At 45.9% G+C, this 19,487-nt stretch overlaps 1 protein-coding gene across 3 annotated transcripts in view; it reads left to right on the forward strand.

Annotated features, from left to right (window-relative positions):
- Positions 1–19,487, forward strand: part of MAP3K9 (mitogen-activated protein kinase kinase kinase 9) — a 75,250-nt gene that overhangs the window by 48,446 nt on the left and 7,317 nt on the right. For 2 of the 3 annotated variants that reach the window (XM_041759422.1, XM_041759423.1), the window contains 8 exons: positions 4,489–4,637; positions 5,569–5,744; positions 10,039–10,279; positions 11,694–11,816; positions 13,220–13,373; positions 15,793–15,861; positions 17,295–17,407; positions 18,378–19,181. In XM_041759422.1, the coding sequence (XP_041615356.1) occupies positions 4,489–4,637; positions 5,569–5,744; positions 10,039–10,279; positions 11,694–11,816; positions 13,220–13,373; positions 15,793–15,861; positions 17,295–17,407; positions 18,378–19,181 (1,829 nt within the window). The remainder of the gene's footprint in view (positions 1–4,488; positions 4,638–5,568; positions 5,745–10,038; positions 10,280–11,693; positions 11,817–13,219; positions 13,374–15,792; positions 15,862–17,294; positions 17,408–18,377; positions 19,182–19,487) is intronic. The other variant, XM_041759424.1, reaches the window with a different exon arrangement.

Here is a 19,487-nt window from a genome sequence, read left to right on the forward strand (position 1 = left end):
GGCTCAGTCTGTTAAGCATCCGACTCTTGGTTTATGCTCAGGTCATGATTTCAGGGTTGTGAGATCGAGCCCTGCATTAGGCTCTGCACTCAGTGTGGAGCCTGTGTAGGATTCTCTCTCTCTCTCCCTCTCCCTCTGCTCCTCCCCTCCTTATGCACACTCACTCTTTCTCTCTCTCTCTCTCTCTCTCTCAAGATAGAGAAAAAGAAACCCAGGTTCTTTCTGGGTCTCTCAGTACATTGTTCTTGTCTGAATGGTTACATCTGAGTGACTGTTACTTCAGCATTATATTATGCAGAAGGGAAGAAAAAGAGTTTATCCATGGCAAGTAGCATGTATTTAGTTTGGAGACAACCCAGAAGTTGTGCACATCTCTTACTGTACACACCCCACTGCATGCTCTTGGTGATGTGGACACACCTAGCTCCAAAGAAGAGAGACAAATGTAGGCTCTAGCTGGATAACTATGTATCCAGCTAAAACTCTTAGTATGGAAGAAGGGCTCAAGTATGCCTAGGAAGTTGGAAAAAACTCATTCCCAAATTGACTTATAATTAATTAATTAATTGATTTAGGAAATGTTTGTTGAATACTAACTCTGTGCCAGGCTGAGCCTGTGTCCATCTCCCACCCTTGCTGCAACTCCTTGGGGACTGGGGCCTCTGGGCCTCTGCTTTTGCTGGGCTCCCAAGGCCAGCTGAATTTGTCTTACTGCTTTTTGAGTGTAGTTCTCTGGGCCTTTTCCACATGCTGTGATGGAAGATATGATGGTAAGGCCCAGATCTTCAACTTCATATGTTTCCTAATCTGCTTGGATTTAGACCATTTCAGGAAGAATAGTTGACAAAACTTTTCCCTTTGGTTGTGCTGTGTAGGGAACACAGTAGTTAGTGGTCTCCTGTAATGACTTCTTGCCTGGTATGTGGGGATGAAGTGGAGGCATTTTAAGTTTGTAAAATTATAGAAGTAAAATATGTTTACCATAGAAAAAATTAGAAAATATGGTTAAACAAAAAGAAAAAAAAGGGAAAAAGAAATCACCCATTACCCACTTCTAAAGATAACTTCTATTAATATTTTGGTGCATTTATTTCTGTTCATCCCTTAAAATGGGATCATTCTGTTTCATAAGCTGCTTTTGGAATATAATATAGCATGTGCATATTACTATATTGATAATTATTTATTGTGTCAATATATTCATGTATGTATTATATATATTAGTAAATAGATCATCATTTCGAATGAGGTCTAGTTAACAAGAAAAAGAGTTTTATGTTACTTTACAATTTACAGAGTGTTTTCTCATGTGGTAGTTCAGCTGTCTTTGCCAAAGGTTTTTTTTTTTTTAAGATTTATTTATTTATTTCAGAGAGAGAGTGCGGGGAGAAGAAGCAGAGGAAGAAGGAGATAGAGTCTTAAGCGGACTCCATGCTGAGCATGGGGCTCCATCTCAGGAACCAAAATGAAGAGTCAGATGTTCAACCCACCGTGCCACTCAGGCGCCCTTTTGCCAAAGATTATTAAACAGTCAGTGTGCCTTTGGTCAGGCTGCTATCCACTTTGATGCTTTTTCTCACTTTGAAAACATAGAACACCTCTTTCCAACCTGTGACCCCACCAAATGGTGGAAAGGATTTTCATATCCCTGGAGGTGGTTAATTATTGACACAGGGTATGCCCCAGGGTTCAGGGCGAGGTTGCAAGGACTCCTGGGAAATCACTGACAGCACTGTGGGAGGTGGTGGCCCTCTGCAGGGAGGGGGGGGGGGGTCCTGAGGCAGAATTTCAGCTGAGCTGGTGCTTCCAGGCTGCTTGTACATGGTCTTGAAAGGGCCTCTTGACCTTCTCTCAACCCTGGGAGGGCATCAGAGTGGACCAAACCCGTGGTAAATCACGTGGACTTCTTCTGCCCACCTCTCCCTGAGGCGCAGACCCATCCAACACGTAATTCTTTATTTCCTTTCTTGGACTGTATTCCTGCCAAAGGAATGCCAGGGATTCATTTATATTACCACCTTCGGTTACAGAAATAAAGAGGAACATTGGCAGAGGAAAACTAACTGGTTCACTCGTTCCCAGAAAGCCTCCTTGCCTGAATGCTGGCGTCCCTCAGCAAGGCTCTCAGCCGACACTGTGGACTTTCCCTGAAGCCTACCAGAGGCATTCCTGTTTCAGGCCCTTCCCAAGGGGAAACACACAGTGGTGGTCACTAACCCTACATGGAAGCTTCTGGAGAAGTAGTAGTCATGTTATTTATCCCTTGCCATTATTCTGTGAGGTAGAAGTGCTGTCTTTGTTGTGTAGGTGAAGAAAGCAGAGGAGCTTCCTTACGCAGAGATGTACCACCATAAGTGGTAAAGCAGACATTTAATTCAAGTCTGTCTGAATCTTTCTTGAGCAGCATTTGACCTGGTTCTCTTAGTTGTGGGGCTTTTCAGATGGAATGAAATGCAGATGAACCAGAAGCCAGCCAGGTGGGAGCAGAGCTGCCCCTCCTTGAAACTGAGAGGGGTGGGTTCCCTGACTCCTCCCTCTTCCAGGGCCTGAGACATCTCTGTAGACACCATCAGCCGAGCAGATGCAAGTACACAAACAGGACACCTGTTTAGATATTTTAAACATTCTACTGTCTTTCCAGGTAGTTAGGGTGTAGACACCAGTCATCTTCACATAGGGGGAAGAGAGGTCTTTGGGACCTTGGATTTTTGTGGCCAGAGTGGAGGTTGGTAGTAATGCCAGGAGCAGATAACTGAAAATGAGAGTCCTGGGGGTACATCTGTAGGAATCTTCTGGGATGCCCTGGTGCATTGGTTGGCACGTGGCTCTTCTTTGGCCACTTGGGAGTCTTTGAGGGCAAGTCTTTGAGGGCAAGTCTACCTCATACCTGCTGACTCCTGTCTCTAGATCCCTGTATCCCTTTACCTAGCAGGCAGGGTTTAGCTGTCTCCTGCCTTCATCCTGGTCTTGTGTAGGTGGCCAGGAGCCCATCCTGGTCTCTTTGTACACTTATGGTATCTGTGGTGTGACTCATCTCTGTATTCTAATTGACCTCTTTTCTATTCCTCTCATTAGTCTCTTCATGGACAAGATCTTATCCTGTATCCCAGTGCCCAGCATTGAGCTTGATGCATAGTAAATTTTTAGTAGATGTGTAAAATGAATGAATAATGAATAATGAATGGCGATGCATTTGAATTTGATCTTGAAAGACGATTGGAGTTTACCAAGCAGAGTAATGATAAAAGGGGATTCTAGAGAGAAGGAATTGAGACCTGGACCATGGTGGTTCAGGGTCCACCATGTATGCCCCTAAATATATGCTGCTGCTAAACTTAGCTGAAACTTTCTTTCATCATCTGCAAAATGGTGATATTTATCTTGCAGGTTTATGGTAGGGTTTTAAGATGATGTTTATAAGTGTCTTAGCACCTTGTGCATACAAAGCAGCATGATGAAATAGATACCGGGCTTACTTTTTTTTTAAATTAATTTCTCTGCCTAACATGGTACTCAAACTCATGACCCCGAGATTTAAGAGTTTCATGTTTCACCAACTGAGCCATGTTTTTTAAAATAGCATGACTTGGTTTGTTGTAAGCCACTGATGAGTATTTTTAAAAAGTCGAGGTTTGTGTTGAAAAAATAATGAGAGGGACTCTTCTGACTGTTCATGACTTTATGGTTGCTTATCCTGGGATACTCTTATTCCTGGAAGGATTGAACATGACATGATTTTGCCTTATTCTGATTGTGAATTCATAGAATAATTATTCTAAGCTTTGTGCTCCATTCTCTGACTCATAGGACATGTGAAAGGAAATTCTTCATGTGGATTTGAAAGTTGGGAGGAAACTTAGGTCCTCACAGCTGACATACTGCTCCTCTCTTCCCATGTAGGCAACCCTTGTATGACTTGCCCCTCTGAATTAGGCAGAGGTCTCTGTTAACCAACCAGCAGCAGGAATCTATCCAAACTAGTGAGCATTTAAAGAAACCTGTCACAGGAGCAAAACCTGTTTGTTATAGGTGGTCAGCTCTCTGCTTTTCAAAAGCTGAGAAAATGTACCTGTGACTAACATGGAAATTTCCTTAAAACAGGAAAAAATGTATTCTTGGGAAGCTGCTCCTTCTTCCAGAGTATTATGTTAGCAATAACAACAGAATAGCTATGGCTGGCGAGCGCTGATTTAAACCCTTAGAGTAGCTCAGTGAATTTCATAGCATCCTTGTGAGACTGGTGGTGTTATTTGCACTTTATAGATGAGGAATTTGAGGAACAAGACTTTGAAACTAAATGTGCCTGACTCCAGAGCTTTTGCTTTTTAGTGGATAGCCCTCATGGCTTCCTGTCCATTAGTGTGTATACTTTGTTGGTCTCCCTCCATGCCAGAGAGAGTGTGGGTAGCTCAGAAAGGCCTCATGAGCTCTGTCATTAAGATCATCTGTGGCAATCTGAGATTGCTTCTGTCTTCTTTCTCTCCTCAGCTATGGAGTGCTGCTTTGGGAACTCTTGACTGGTGAGGTGCCCTTCCGAGGAATTGATGGCTTAGCCGTGGCTTATGGAGTGGCCATGAACAAGCTCGCCCTTCCCATTCCTTCTACATGCCCAGAACCTTTTGCCAAACTCATGGAAGGTAAGCGACCCCTGACTGGAGCAAAACCAGAGAAAGTTTGCCTTCTTAGCAGCACTTGGGTAGATTTCAGACAGTTCTGCTGGGTTAGTTACAGAAAGAGGAGATGAAGTATTAGTCACTCAAGGAGGAATCCTGTGGGTGGTTGGAAGAGTTACTTTAGGTTGATGTCACCACCCTGCTACATTGATATCACGGACGCCCCTTCTGTCCATCTCCAGTGACTTGTAGAACTTAACTGAAATATTTTATTATTTAATACATAATGAGAAGATACAGCAGCTTTTATTTTCAGGACCTTTGAGTATATTACATATATAAATGAAGAACGTCCGAGAAGAAAGGAACTCTAGAAGACATCTGGTCAAACCCTATAATTTCCTAAGTGAGAAATCCAACCTGAGAGAGGCAAAGTGCACTCCACTAGCTATTGTCTGAGCTGAGAATAAAGTTCACTTTTCCTGCCCAGTCTAGTCCAGTGCTTTTTATCCTTGCCTTCTCATCATCCCATTGAGGTGGGGAAGACTGGCTCATTTATTTGTAGGAAGGTGAGATCCGGAGTCTAGTCACCTACTGTCACTTCTGGAATCGTGTAGGAACGTGATAAATCGTGATAAATCATGGTTGTCGAGCCTCATGCCAGCAAATTCTTTGGAGTTGCTTTTCTGATGCTAATTCAGTAGGCAGAGGCGGATGGGGGCAGAACTGATGCATTTTATTTCCACATTTTATTTCCACATTTTTTATGATTGGGAGGTTGGGCAATTTGCTTTACTTCCCAAGCCCTATGTGCGGTTACCTAAATCCCAGTGTTTCTGTTCCTGGAGGGAAAAATAAGAGGCAGTTTTCTGGTAAAGGAGGTCATGTACTTTTCTAAGTCTTACGCTTGTCTCTGTCCACTCATGTTTTCTTTCTATTCACTTGTTCCACGCAGACTGCTGGAATCCTGACCCTCATTCGCGACCATCTTTCACAAATATCCTGGACCAGCTAACTACCATAGAGGAGTCTGGCTTCTTTGAGATGCCCAAGGACTCCTTCCACTGCCTGCAGGATGACTGGAAACATGAGATTCAGGAGATGTTTGACCAACTCAGGGCCAAAGAGAAGGTAAACAAAACAAAAAAAGGATGGGAGTTGAATCACTGGGCCTTCCCCCCTGGGGCCTCTGGACAGAGTCTGACACAACCACCTCCCTGCTTATTTTGAGGTAACAGAGTAGCTTTTTCTTCCTGACTTTACATGGAAGGTGTTCTCCAGGCCTCAGGTGTGACCAGAAGTAGTAGAGACTTTTTCTTTCTTTCTGGGATTTGGCAGGACCAAGTAGGGGTTTCATGAGTCCAGAGTTCTCCATACAGATTATCTACATGGTTCAAGCCAGAGGAAGAGCACCACTGGGCAGGTACCAGTAGAAAATAGGAGAGGGTTCTAGAAATGTTTCTTGGTTCTGTCATGGACTTCCAGAGTGGGGGTTAATGTCCTTTTTATCCAGGAGTCTTATGGCCCCTGCCACCAGCATGTAGGAGAGGTCTTACTGTCTTTCTCATCTCATCTCATCTCTTACTGTCAGTGACTTTTCTAACTGTGTTCCTCCACATACTGGCCATGACCCAGTATGTGGAGGAACAGAATCTTCAGCCTGGGTCTTCTGATTCCACAACCATCTTCTCTCCAATATCATTGTTTGCCTAAATAAATGGCTTAAAGATCATTTCTAGAGCTGATTTGAAGAATTAACCTATTTTTATGCCACATAGCAGTCCTAAACCTGGTACTATTTGGCAAGTCAGTGGCGTTCTGCAGGAGATTGGAGTGAGCTTACGACAAATCTTTTAGGACCTGGAGGGGAGGGGACCGGTACTTACCATTGGGCAGAATGATTAAAAAAGGGTATTCATGGAGTTCCAGGCTCAGTCAGTTTAGCATCTGACTTTGGCTCAGGTCATGATCTCAGGGTCCTAGGATTGAGCCCCATGGTGGGCTCCACACTCAGCAGGGAGTCTGCTTGTTCCTCTCCCTCTGCCCCCTCCCTGCTAATGTGCATGTGCAGTAAGTAAGTAAATAAATAAATATCTAAAAAAAAAAAAAAAAAGAAGAAGAAGAACAGAGTGTTCCTGTTACTAATGCTATTCCCACTAGAAGAAACCTAGAGTTGCTGGTCCTTTAGATTGTTGAATCACTTGATTCTTGGTTTTCTTTCTTTTGATCAACGAAATTATAAGGATACCTGACAGTAAGAAAAATGAAAGTTGGATTTTTGTCAGTAGGTAGTTACTAGGAAAAGCCAAATCCATTCTCATAATAGCTAAAATTCATAGAGCATGTACTATGTGCCATGCTCTGTTATAGAGCAATTTATATAATTTTTATATAATCTTACATAAGATAATAATTTTCTTATGTAATACAGCCATGTGATGTCAGTGCTATTAACTCCATGTTACATGTGATTCCCATGTTAACTTTCCCCAGTTCATGATTCAGGCAGTTTGTTTCAGAGATCTTGCCCTCAACCGCTGTGCTATGATGCCTGTCCATTAGAAGACTCCTAGTTGGGCTAGTTGAACTTTCTCTCTGGGGAAAGTTCATTAAGTTCAAAGTCCTATTAAATCATTATATGCAAGTGATGTGATTTGTGCACTAGGAAGCTAATCCCCAAATGGGTGTTTTACTAAGAAGGAGGCTCATCATGTTTGAGAGTCTTACAGATACATAGTGCCATTGGCAAATACTCCATAAACATCCTGATTTCCCATTTGATTCAGCTCATTCTCAGCTTGTCGAATTTATTGCTTCCAGGTACAGTGACGATCCATCGACACGACAAATCCATCGTGGATTTGTCCCTAGACTGGGGTCTGAGTTCCCTCAAAGGAAGGGGCTATAATGCAAACTTTCCCTAGATAAGAGCATGCAGGAGAGGAAGACTTAGAAAGTCTGAAATTAGCTTGAGCTCTTTAACTTCCCCACCTAGCAGCATAATCAACCAGCTAGGAATGATTTTTCTGAATCTTGCATGTTTTTGTTCTCCTAATGGTGAAAACAATGTAGTGGGACAAGGAAAGCCAAGGGAGTGTAGGGGCATACAGCAGTGAATCTGTTTGGGGCTTATTTCATCAAAGAAGGAGAAGTTCAAAAGTTCAGGTTCATCTCTCAGACATGTATGATGAATCTGGGTTCCCATAAAGGATTGCATTTATAAAATTGACTTCTATCTCCCCCTCCTTCTTTCTCTTTCATTCATACATTGACACTGAGCACCCATCATGTATAAGACAATTTTTCTTTTCTTTTCTTGTTTTTTTAGAGAGGAGAGGGAGAGAGAGAATCCCAAGCAGGTTCCATAGTGCAGAACCTGTGGCAGGGCTCAATCTCACAACCCTGAGATTATGACCTGAGCCAAAACCAAGGGTCAGACACTTAACCAACTGAGGCACCAGGCACTCCCAAGACCATTTTCAAGGTGCCAATCCTTTTCTCACTTTTCCCCTCTATCACTTTTTATTATCAATTATTTTTCTATTTTTTTAAAGATTTTATTTATTTATTCTTGAAATCTAGAGAGAGAGAAGCAGAGACACAGGCAGAGGGAGAAGCAGGCTCCATGAGGGAGCCCAATGTAGGACTCAATCCCAGGACTTCAGGATCACACCCTGAGCCAAAGGCAGGTGCTAAACCGCTGAGCCACCCGGGCTGCCCTCTAATTTTAAATTCTTATCAATTTTGATATTTTGGTACTCTCTTGAGAATGGAAGGCAAGTTGAATGAGAAGTTCCTAATATCAGAATATTTTATTCCCCTCTTGTCTCTGTTGTCTTTTCTGTTCTCTACCCACTACTCAACTTCCCTAATATGTTCTCACATATTTTTTTCTAGCCCTAAGCTCACATTCTACAGTGTTTTGTTTCAGTGCAGAATGACTTCTTTTTTCTTTTTTTTTTTAAAGATTTTATTTATTTATTCATCAAAGACAGAGAGAGAGAGAGGCAGAGACACAGGCAGAGGGAGAAGCAGGCCCCATGCTGGGAACCCGATGTGGGACTCGATACCGGGTCTCCAGGATCACACCCTGGGCTGAAGGCGGCGCTAAACCGCTAAGCCACCCGGGCTGCCCCAGAATGACTTCTTATGGTGGAGCATTCCATGCAGAAATTTTAAGTTTCTTTTTTTTTTTTTTTTGGATTGCAGTTTATTTGTCTGTTAAGTTTCTTTAAAAAAAAAAAATTCATTTATTCATGAGAGACAGAGAGAGAGGCAGAGACACAGGCAGAGGGAGAAGTAGGCTCCATGCAGGGAGCCCAAAGTGGGACTTGATCCTGGGTTTCCAGAATGATGCCCTGGGCTGAAGGCGGCGCTAAACCACTGAGCCACCCAGACTGCCCAAATTTTAAGTTTCAACCATAGAAGTGTTGCTCTGGCTACTTTATTGAAGAAATGCCCCACTTTTTAAAGTTTTAGTGCTTTATCTCACCCCACTTCTGTCTTACGCCCTGGGCAACCAGTGCTGATGGTTTAGATTCCAGATTTGACAACTGTATGTACATGTTCTGTTCTCCTTCCTATTTCCTGATTCCATATGCCTCCCCCCTCCCTGGCCTCATCTCAGGAACTCAGTGCTGGGTACATATATAAATTCATGCTGAAGGAAAAAGGGGAGGCAGGGAAGAAGTCCTGCCCATCTGATATAGCAGCAGTACTAGAGCAAGCACCTGGCAAAGACTTGGGGAAATGTTTTCTCTTCTCTTTGCTATGCTATCATGATCCTTCCAGAGCACGTGGTTTTCCTTCAAGATGAGAATTCAAATAACATGCCTCAGTGGATTCTATTCACCAACTGAACAGAGGTTGAGAGGACATGCCGCACTACCTTTTGAATAATCACTTTGGAAATATATCTATTTGAATGTTAGGTGATAGCTGGAGGGCAAGTCATTTAGAGTGGGCACATTTTAAGGTAGATCTCATTAAGTTGGCTCTGTTTTTTTTTTATTTTTATTTTATTTATTTTTTTAAGTTGGCTCTGGTTTAAAAAACATCCTTTATATAATGGAAAAAATCAAAATAGAACCAAGTCTGTAAAATTTAAATAAACGATTATATTTTCTACCCAAACTCCCATTTTTTCCCATCACAGGCAGTTTTAATCCTTAATTAAAGAGCAACTAACCCATCAGCCCCTGTGTCCAAGGCCTCCATAGCTACGTCCTCAGGGTGGCTGTGCTGAGCCTGCCCCTGCCCAGCATCTGGGGTGGTCAGGTGTTCGTTGAGCAGCTGTGAGGCCCGCACGTCTGCCTGGGACCGAGAGTATGGGGCATTATGGGAGACTGGCTCTCGGGGGCCCTTTGCTTCCTCGCCCGCCTGCGCTGAGCACCCACTCTTCCCTCCGATGCTCCTGCCCCTGCAGGAGCTCCGCACCTGGGAGGAGGAACTGACACGGGCCGCGCTCCAGCAGAAGACCCAGGAGGAGCTGCTGCGGCGCCGCGAGCAGGAGCTGGCTGAGCGGGAGATCGACATCCTGGAGCGAGAGCTCAACATCATCATCCACCAGCTGTGCCAGGAGAAGCCCCGGGTGAAGAAGCGCAAGGGCAAGTTCAGGAAGAGCCGGCTGAAGCTCAAGGATGGGAACCGCATCAGCCTCCCTTCCGGTCAGTGGCTGGGGACCTGCTGGGAGGTGGGAGCAGGGCAGGGTTGTGTGGCGGGGGACCTGGGGGGAATGGGTTCAAAGTGGGCCATTCCATCCAGGGAGACTGGCCTGTGGCAAAGCCTCCCCACTCCAGGTGACCAAGCACAGAATGGGAAGGAAGATAGAGCGGCGACTGGTGGACCTGACAGGCCGGCACGGTCTTGAGCGCTGGTGGCGTGGTGACTCACACAGAGAACTCAGGGCGCTACAGAATAACTCATCTCTGGGTTTCTTTAAATAATTAGTTTTCGGTGTGCAGTTGAGTTTAGGATTCACTTGTAAGAATGTGATTTATACACAACCCTTCAGAAGCACATTGGGTGAATAAAGATACATTTGTAGTATGTTTCAGCCTTGGGAAAATGCAAAGTAATAGGAAACTCTGAATTAGAATCTTTGTGGGATGTCACGGGCCCATGGAGGGCAGTGAGTGCTCGAGTGTGTGTTTATTGTGTCCTAAGTCTATAAGGTCCTGGGAAGTAAACTCAGTAGAAATGTAAGGAAACCAAGGGAAAACAGTATCATAGGGACAACAGGATGTTTTTAAGCACTGGGATGGATGATGGCTTCAGTACAGACAGGGGAATTCATTCAGTAAAATTGAGCGAATGAATGTGTGGGACATGTTTACTAGTGTCCTTGTTGCACATTTTTCCTGGCCAGGCAACACAGTCTTTGAGCCTCCGTGGAGCATGTTGTGTGTGGTGGCATGCTGCTGTGCTCTGGGGAAGCCCATAGGGAAACAGTAGCTGCCACATTAGGGAGATCATGTCTCATTGGGAGACCTAGGTGCCAACACTCAGCTGTTTATTTTACCTCTTAATAGTTGAGGACCCGGGAGCTTAGAGACCCGGAACTGCAAGGTTTACCTTCTTTATGCCACACCATAAATGCTTTTGGAAAACATCACAGTTTGGACTATTCGCCCCATCACACTCACTTCCCAAGGTTCCCACCAAGGATTTGTCCTTACTCTGCTTTGCCTGCCCTGAGCGAGAAGCATCTATCTCCCTACTTTAGTCCCTGAGCATATCCGAATAGATTGTAAGAAACAGAGTCTTAAGTTGGATTTCCTAGAATAATCAGCAAGTCTCATGACCTTAAAAAAAAACGATTGTAAATCTGTAATTGCTACACCTACATACACGATAGATGAGGTTCACTCAGGCAGTGAATTTTCCTTCTCTTTATATGTTCATCTTACTGTCCTGTCGTCGTTGGGGAGAAAGAGAGGATTCTGAAAGAGAATATTTCCTAGGCGAACTTAGGAAACTGGGGCCTGTCCCTCAAGCTTACTAGGAAATGACCCTTTTCTCATAGGAATTGGATTATGGGAAAATTCTGACACATGCACGTATCTGTCTCTCCCCGAGCAGATTTCCAGCACAAGTTCACGATTCAGGCCTCCCCCACCATGGATAAAAGGAAGAGTCTCATCAACAGCCGCTCCAGTCCTCCTGCGAGCCCCACCATCATTCCTCGCCTTCGAGCCATCCAGTGTGAGACTGTTTCCCAAATTACTTGGGGCCAGAACACACCAGGGGCATCTGTCCCCTGCTCTGTCCAGCCACCGACTGGCCCAGGCTTGCTCCATCCATAACTACTGCCACCTCTCCTCGACAATGTGTATATACATGCACATATGTACGCAAACCCTTAGCCCTCCTCCTTGTCTCTCCCCATGAGCTTTGTACTACCGCCTCCTCTACTTTCTACTCTTAGATACCAGCAGAGGGGATTGTGGGTATTGACAGGATCTTATGTCACCTACAAAGCAATATGGAAACTGGTGTGCGATGTCGATGCCCTGGTGCCTGGCCTGGGTTGGTTGGTACCCTGGCCTGGGGACCTTGTATGCTCTCTGCCATATTTGGGGCATCATTGTTTTTCTTTTGTTCCTGCTTCCCAGGGAAGGGTGTTTTCAAAGTGTAGGTCCTAAGGAAACTTGATAAATACTTTGTGGGAGGCCAAGTCTGGACCAATTTTATTTTTACCACAGTGTTTATTAAAAAGAATTTACATACACACACACGTGTGTGTGTGTGTGTGTGTGTGTGTGTGTATGAACTTCTCTAACTTAGAGAGAGAGATTTTATTTAAATACAGAAACTGGCTATCCTAGAAAAGTCCATTCATATCAGTGGATTCCCACTTCTCATGTGGCCGCAGTTGGCTGAAAGCAATGGCAGCCTCCATATGCTCTGTATTTTCCCTCAGTCCCCTCAGCTCCCTGATTTTTGGTGTCTGGAACCATCTGCTCATTCACTAAGTAAGGATAGCCTCTGAAGCATTTGGTTTCAATGTTTGTTGTAAGGTAGCAATGTCAGAAGGATGTTCCTCCTCTCTTATCTGTTGTATTCCTCTAGGCCTGTTCCTTCCCCTTCTCCTCCTACTCCTGACTTCCCTCTCCATAGTCTTGAGATCCTCATTGTCTTCCTTTCTCACCAAAATTCCTGTCTGCACTTCTAAGTCTCCCTTACCTAACCCTTATCTTTTTTCTCTCCGACCTACCTCCTTACCTACCCACCCCCAATCCAATTCCACCCAACAAAACGAATTCCTTAAGTCAGGTGTGTTTGGAACTCTGGATGTCTTTGGATTTGAATTCCTTAAGTCAGGTGTGTTTGGAACTTTGGATGTCTGGCTGGCCTAAGCTCCAGCTTTGCACTGGTCTTACGAGACTCTGAGAAGTTTTTCCGTGTTTGGTACTTTGAGAGTGCTAAGTGATTGGTGGCTAAGGAGTTGAAGGCTCCACTTGGGCACAGAGTTTTTGAGGAGGCATGACTTCTTCCCTGCAACTCCATATGTGTGTGTCTATGTCTGTCTGATGAGGTGGAGGCTAGTTTTGGGGGGACTCTGTCTATCTTTTTTCCAGATCCCATCCAACTTTTGTTATTCACAGTGACACCAGGTGAAAGCAGCAAAACCTGGGGCCGGAGCTCAGTCATCCCGAAAGAGGAAGGGGAGGAGGAGGAGAAGAGGGCCCCCAAGAAGAAAGGACGGACGTGGGGGCCAAGTACACTTGGTCAGAAGGAGCTTGCCTCAGGCGATGAAGGGTAAGAGCCAGAATGGGGGAGATTCTTTCCACTTAAAGATGGGTATACCCCTTTAAAACTACAATGTGACATCCTTTTCTTCTGTGGTGTGTTTCATTGCTTTCTGAGAAATGACAGACTTCTTGATCTTTGCAACAGTTTTCCAGTCCTCATTCCCTGGAACCTTCTCCAACAAGGCTCAGCATACTTTTTCTATAAAGGTCCAGATAACAAATATTTTAGGCTTTCGGGTCATATTATCTCTTGCAGCTCCTCCGCTCGAAAAGCAGCCGTAGACTGCGGGCAATCCCTAAATGAAGAGCATGGCTATGTTCATTCAGTAAAACTCTGTAAACACAAGTGGTGGACAGGAGTTAGCCCCTCAGTTATAGTTTGCCAACCCCTAGAGGCGTCTGACCCAGAGTAGCAAGTAGACCAAACAGTAACCAATGTGAAGAGTTCTGCTGGGTGTTCTACTTAGACGTGGCTCTTCTGACACATCTGCTCTGAGCAAAGAGAAGCAAGAGCAGAGGGTTCAGGACTCTATTGACTTGGAAGCTTATCCTGAAGCAGGGGCAGATGATAATCTGGTAGTGAGTGTCCTCAGATGTAACCCAGGGCCACCAGGACTTCTTTTAGGCCCCTACCTCATAGCCACACTGAGTTGAGGTGTGAGCACCCCCTCTGGGCAAAGCACAAGACCCAGCTTTGTGTCTTAGATATGCTTGCATTATTCCTGTGGCTCACAAGTTAAATTTTTCTCAAGTCTCGGTTCTTTGGAGGCCAGTCCCTTGCAGTGTCATTAGTAGTGGCGATGGTCATCACTGACCCCAGATGCCCCGGGTGTGAATCCTGGCCCCACCAAGCCTTGCTATATGGACTTATGTCTTCTTGTCTATAAAATGGGGGCTCATATCAGCACCCACCCAGTGGAGTTGTTGTGAGGATTAATTAAGTTCATCTTCGGGAAGCGCGTACGGGACTAACTGGCTCCTAGGAAGCGTGTGTACGTATCTGCTCCGATGCTTCTTCCATGCTTCTCATGCAGTCTCTGTTTCATACCGGAAGGTATGAGTGTAGTGGTTTATAATTCTTATTCTTGGTCTTAGAATCTAGAATCGTGTTTCTTGACTGTTCTAAGTGTGAAAGTAAGCATCAACCCCTCTCTCCCTTTTCAGTCATTATCCTGAACTTGTGTCTGAACCTGTACCTGGTTCTGGTTATTCCTTTGAATGCTAAGAAGATTTCCTGTCCAAAATCTGTTTTCTCATGTCAGATCTGAGCTGAGGTGAAAATTGTTTGGTGCGTAAAGGGTTGACTCTTTGAAGCCAGGCTTTAGAAATCACTAGATGCCTTGGAATAGGGGGGAGAAAAGGAGGGAGGGAAGGAAGGAAAGAAGGCAGACAGAAAGGAAGGAAGACAGAAAGAGGAAAGAAAAAAAGGAAGGGAGAGAGAAAGAGGAAGGAAGGGAAAAGGAAGGAAGAGAGAGAAAGACAAAGAAAGAAGAGAAAGAGAAAGAAAGAGAAATTAGGAAATTTAGATATGTAGGGCAAGCTGCCTAAGCTCTACAAGAGTTCAGTGACTGAGCCCTCTGGGGATGGTCAACTGCTCTGCTGTAGTGGGTTCTGTAGGGAAAAGAGCTCCTCAATTTGAATTCCTCTGAGCCCTGGGGTGGGTCTGAGAAACTCAATTACCCTGAATCTCTTGATATTTCTGATGTTCGTATGATTCCTGATAGGACTGACCAGGTTGGCTGTGGATCCCAGTAGTTTCTATGGTTCTGTTTCATTTATAGATATTTTTTGTCTTGCTAGTAAATTAACTGTATTTCATGCTCCAGAATACTAACTTTGGCATTTTCTTCCCCCTTGCATAGATTTGTCCTCAAAACTGTTGAAGCAGTTCAAAATATGACTTAATTTTTTATGATTCTTAATTTCTATTGAAGAGATAAAGTATATTCTATTCATTCTCGAGTGAAGACCTCTTTAACATGAGAAAGTTTTGAGAATCTCTGTATAATATTTCTAATTTTAGTCACTCTCAATGGAAGAAAATATGTAACAACAAAAAGCCATATTGAATTCAATAATGTTAAGTGGATTTGGCATCTCCATCCTTTTAAAAAATAGCATATATCTTATAGGAAACATACGTGCTGGCTCGTAGACATCTTGGGCATCTGTGGATCTACGCGGCCTCTGCAGTTATGCTGTGGCTGCTCAGGGACCTCCGTCCCACAGATGGGCAGGTCCTGGGCCTGCGGTAGCACACGCAGGGCCACCTCATTAAGATTCCTTCATGGTATGGGCTTTGCTGACCAGGCAAGAGGAGGGCAGCTGGTGGCAGAGCTGGACCAGCATTGAGGGCTCCCATGTGGGAGAGGCTGAGTTGGATGTGCCCACTGTTGCCTCCTACTGATTTTCTTTATCCATTGAAGATCCCCTCAGAGACGCGAGAAAGCTAATGGTTTAAGTACCCCATCAGAATCTCCACATTTCCACCTGGGGTGAGTCTAATCTTCACCCTTCCATCGAATGTGTTTGTAATAAGTCTCCTTTCCATTTCCTTGTTCTCACAGCACTCCCTGTAGAATTGAGCCTCATTAGTGCCAAGGCTGTGCTGACTTGTTTTTCTTCAAAGCGGTACCATCGTGCACCCTGGGAACTTCCTGTGTTGATCTGACTTTCCCTTTCCTCATTTCCCTGACCACCCCTGTTGTTGGGATTCTCCTGGCACCCTTAGTTATAGGGAGACAATACAGGGCTATTTATCCTTTGATCTGCAGCACTGGCTTTGATTTTGCTAATCTGGATTCCCATGAACCCAGAGCTGTGATAAGTGATATCAGTTAGAAGTGATAAGATTATCAGTTAGAAGTCCCAGGCTGTGGGTTCCAGTAGCATGCTTATCTCTGGCTGTGTATTTTGGTTGAACCACTGGTGCTGGAATGTACTTGAATTCGCTGGCATTTCCGATAGCACTTGAAACGGCGATCTGAAGTGAGAGGAAAAGTTGGTCCTTCTCTCTCCCTCAGGATGGACTGGGAAGAGTGGGCTTTGTTTGAATAGCTTTTTCTGGCCCTAAAATGAAAGCCACCTCTGATTATAATCCTGGTATTTCCAAGGCAACCATAACCCACAGATTCCTCAGTCTTCCCTTGTTATTGTCCATTAAAGAAGAGACCAGTGCTTCTGGGCCTCTGATTCCCCCATTTGTATGAGGGGATTTGTGGGGTACCCAGTCAGGATCCTTAGAGTTACTGGCTTGGGGGTGTGAGCTCATCACAGGGATTTGAAAGCAAGCTCCTTGAATTTCCCTCTTCATTCCCAGACAAACCAAAGGCTCGAGTATAGCCTATGTACTCCCCACATAGGTCTGTCCCAAAGTGCACTGGGTTGATGCAGCTTTGTTGGCTGATTTTTGTTTTCAAAAAGTGGCTTTGAAAGTTGGCTGAGCATGCCATGAGCTTAGAAGGAGTTGAGAAACGGTGTGACTGGAATAGCCTGGCCCATCTCTGCTAGCTTGTCTGCCCATGGTTTGCCTGGCATTACAGGGTCCCTGATGTCAGCAGTGTGCTGTATATAGTGTCCTGGAATGATGACCTCTCCTGTAAGATGGGCTTGGGCAAGACCCTGGCCAGTGCTGGGCAGTCCTCATTTTTTCCCCTCCTCTTGACAGCCTGCCTGCTAGATCTTTCCACAGCTCCATAGCAGCATGTGAAGGGGTGGGTTCATGGCACTGCTTTTCTTTTCCTAGAGCATGTGCACTTCTGTTTATCATGCTAGGGGACTCAGTAATGTTCATTGCTGGTACCCCAAGGCTCTTGGGCTTTGGTAGGATTAAGCACACAGGGGAAGACATTTCCACAGCCCTGTGGAAGTAAGGGGAGAGTAAGGGAAGTGACCTGTTCTAACAGTTTCCTCATTTACTCCTATTCAGCCTCAAGTCCCTGGTAGATGGATACAAACAGTGGTCGTCCAGTGCCCCCAACCTGGGGAAGGGCCCCAGGAGTAGCCCAGCACTGCCGGGGTTCACCAGCCTTATGGAGATAGGTAAGCATTGCCTTTGTCCTGACTCTCTCCATTCCCTTAGGGAAATTTTGGCCAAGCTTCTGGGACTCTTTGTGAGGACCCCTACTACCACTTCAGGGAGGTTGTCTCCTTTTTTACCCAACTCCCAGGCCCCCACCCTATTTCCTCTTTGGTCTCTCTACTCCCATTTTTTTTTAACCTTCCCAAATCATAGTTTCTTCCTGCTGCCATGGGCCTGCCCTTGGCCTCCTCTCACAAGGAGCCATTTATAGTCTATAGGGCAATGGGGACAGTGAAACCTTGAATCAGGCACTTCCCTTTGCTGGGGCTCTTTCCTTTGTATCTTAATGTGGGGAGTCTGCAAAACAGGACATGGTGGTAGAAGACACTATGTCTTTCTCTAAGGAAGCTTTCCAGTCGCCTGTGATTGCTGAACAGGTAAGGTCTTCTCCAGGCTCTCTCTCAGCAAGCAAGTCCTCTTCTCTCTGAAGATTTCCAACATCATAGTAGGTCAGTTTATGGAGTAGATGCACCTTCACCTATGGAGGAGATTCCAGTCCCTTGCAAGACCCTGGTCCTGAGACAGGTCTCTAGGCCATCATTCTAGAAATTCAAGGTCCCCTCCAATGTGATGGTACAAACAAATTAGGAATGTTTCTGTTCTACCCATTATTCCAGGACATTCACACTGTACCTCTTATGTTGAGGATCCCTATGAAAAAAGTAGAAAAGTAGCAGATTTCCTTTTCTGAAAACAGGACGAGAAGCTCTGGAATGGAGAGTGATTTCCTCATGTCAGTCACAGTTGAGTGTGGAGGAGGAAAGCCCTGTGGGTTCAATGCCCGATCCCCTATCCCACCCGAGAGACTATTTGACCTTGTGTTCTTGACAATCCGCCAGGAGGCCCAGAGTTGAGGAGAAGGACGAGATTCTTACCTAGGTTGCTTCATCTCCATTTCCTGTTTCCCCTCCCTACCTCTCATCTTCACAGAGGATGAGGACAGCGAAGGCCCAAGGAGTGGGGATTGTCGTCTACAGCATTCACCCAACCAGTCCTACCTCTGTATCCCATTCCCTCGTGGAGAGGATGGGGAGGGCCCCTCCAGCGATGGAGTCCACGAGGAGCCCACCCCAGTCAACTCAGCCACCAGTACCCCTCAGCTGACGCCAACCAACAGCCTCAAGCGGGGCGGCACCCACCACCGCCGTTGTGAGGTGGCTCTGCTTGGCTGCGGGGCTGTTCTCGCAGCCACAGGCCTAGGGTTTGACCTGCTGGAAGCTGGCAAGTGCCAGCTGCTTCCCCCGGAGGAGCCTGAGCCACCAGCCCGGGAGGAGAAGAAGAGGCGCGAGGGTCTTTTTCAGAGGGCCAGCCGTCCTCGTCGGAGCACCAGCCCCCCATCCCGGAAGCTCTTCAAGAAGGAGGAGCCCATGCTGTTGCTAGGAGACCCCTCTGCCTCCCTCACGCTGCTTTCTCTCTCCTCCATCTCTGAGTGCAACTCCACCCGCTCCCTGCTGCGTTCTGACAGCGACGAGATCGTAGTGTACGAGATGCCTGTCAGTCCGGTCGAGGCCCCGCCCCTGACCCCTTGCACCCACAACCCCCTGGTCAACGTCCGAGTGGAACGCTTCAAGCGAGACCCTAACCAGTCCCTGACCCCTACCCACGTCACCCTTACAGCCCCCACGCAGCCCAGCGGTCACCGGCGGACTCCCTCGGATGGGGCCCTCAAGCCAGCGGCTCTCCTAGCCAGCAGGAGCCCCTCCAGCAATGGGTTGAGCCCCAGCCCTGGAGCAGGTGGGTGCTGTCCTCCTCCTCTTTTCTCTTTCGTGCCCTTGTGCCTCCCCCTGGAGTGGCGATATCAGACTGGATGCCATTTGTCCTCTGACTCGGCCCCCCCCCCGGGAGGACGTGCTGCTATGTGGTTGGAGAGGTGGCCAGGCTGGCTGCCTTCTCTCTGTCCTGTGCCTCACGGGGCCTTTGCTGAGGAGTGAAGGAAGACAAGCAGGCAGGTTCTAGGAAGAATGGGACCCAGGGCGCCTGGGGGATGTTCAGGCCCTGGGTCTTACAGTACACGGTGAAAGTGCTTTCAGGGTACAGGAG

The sequence above is a fragment of the Vulpes lagopus genome, chromosome 6 (assembly GCF_018345385.1).
Source record: "Vulpes lagopus strain Blue_001 chromosome 6, ASM1834538v1, whole genome shotgun sequence".
Classification (NCBI taxonomy): Eukaryota; Metazoa; Chordata; class Mammalia; order Carnivora; family Canidae; genus Vulpes; species Vulpes lagopus.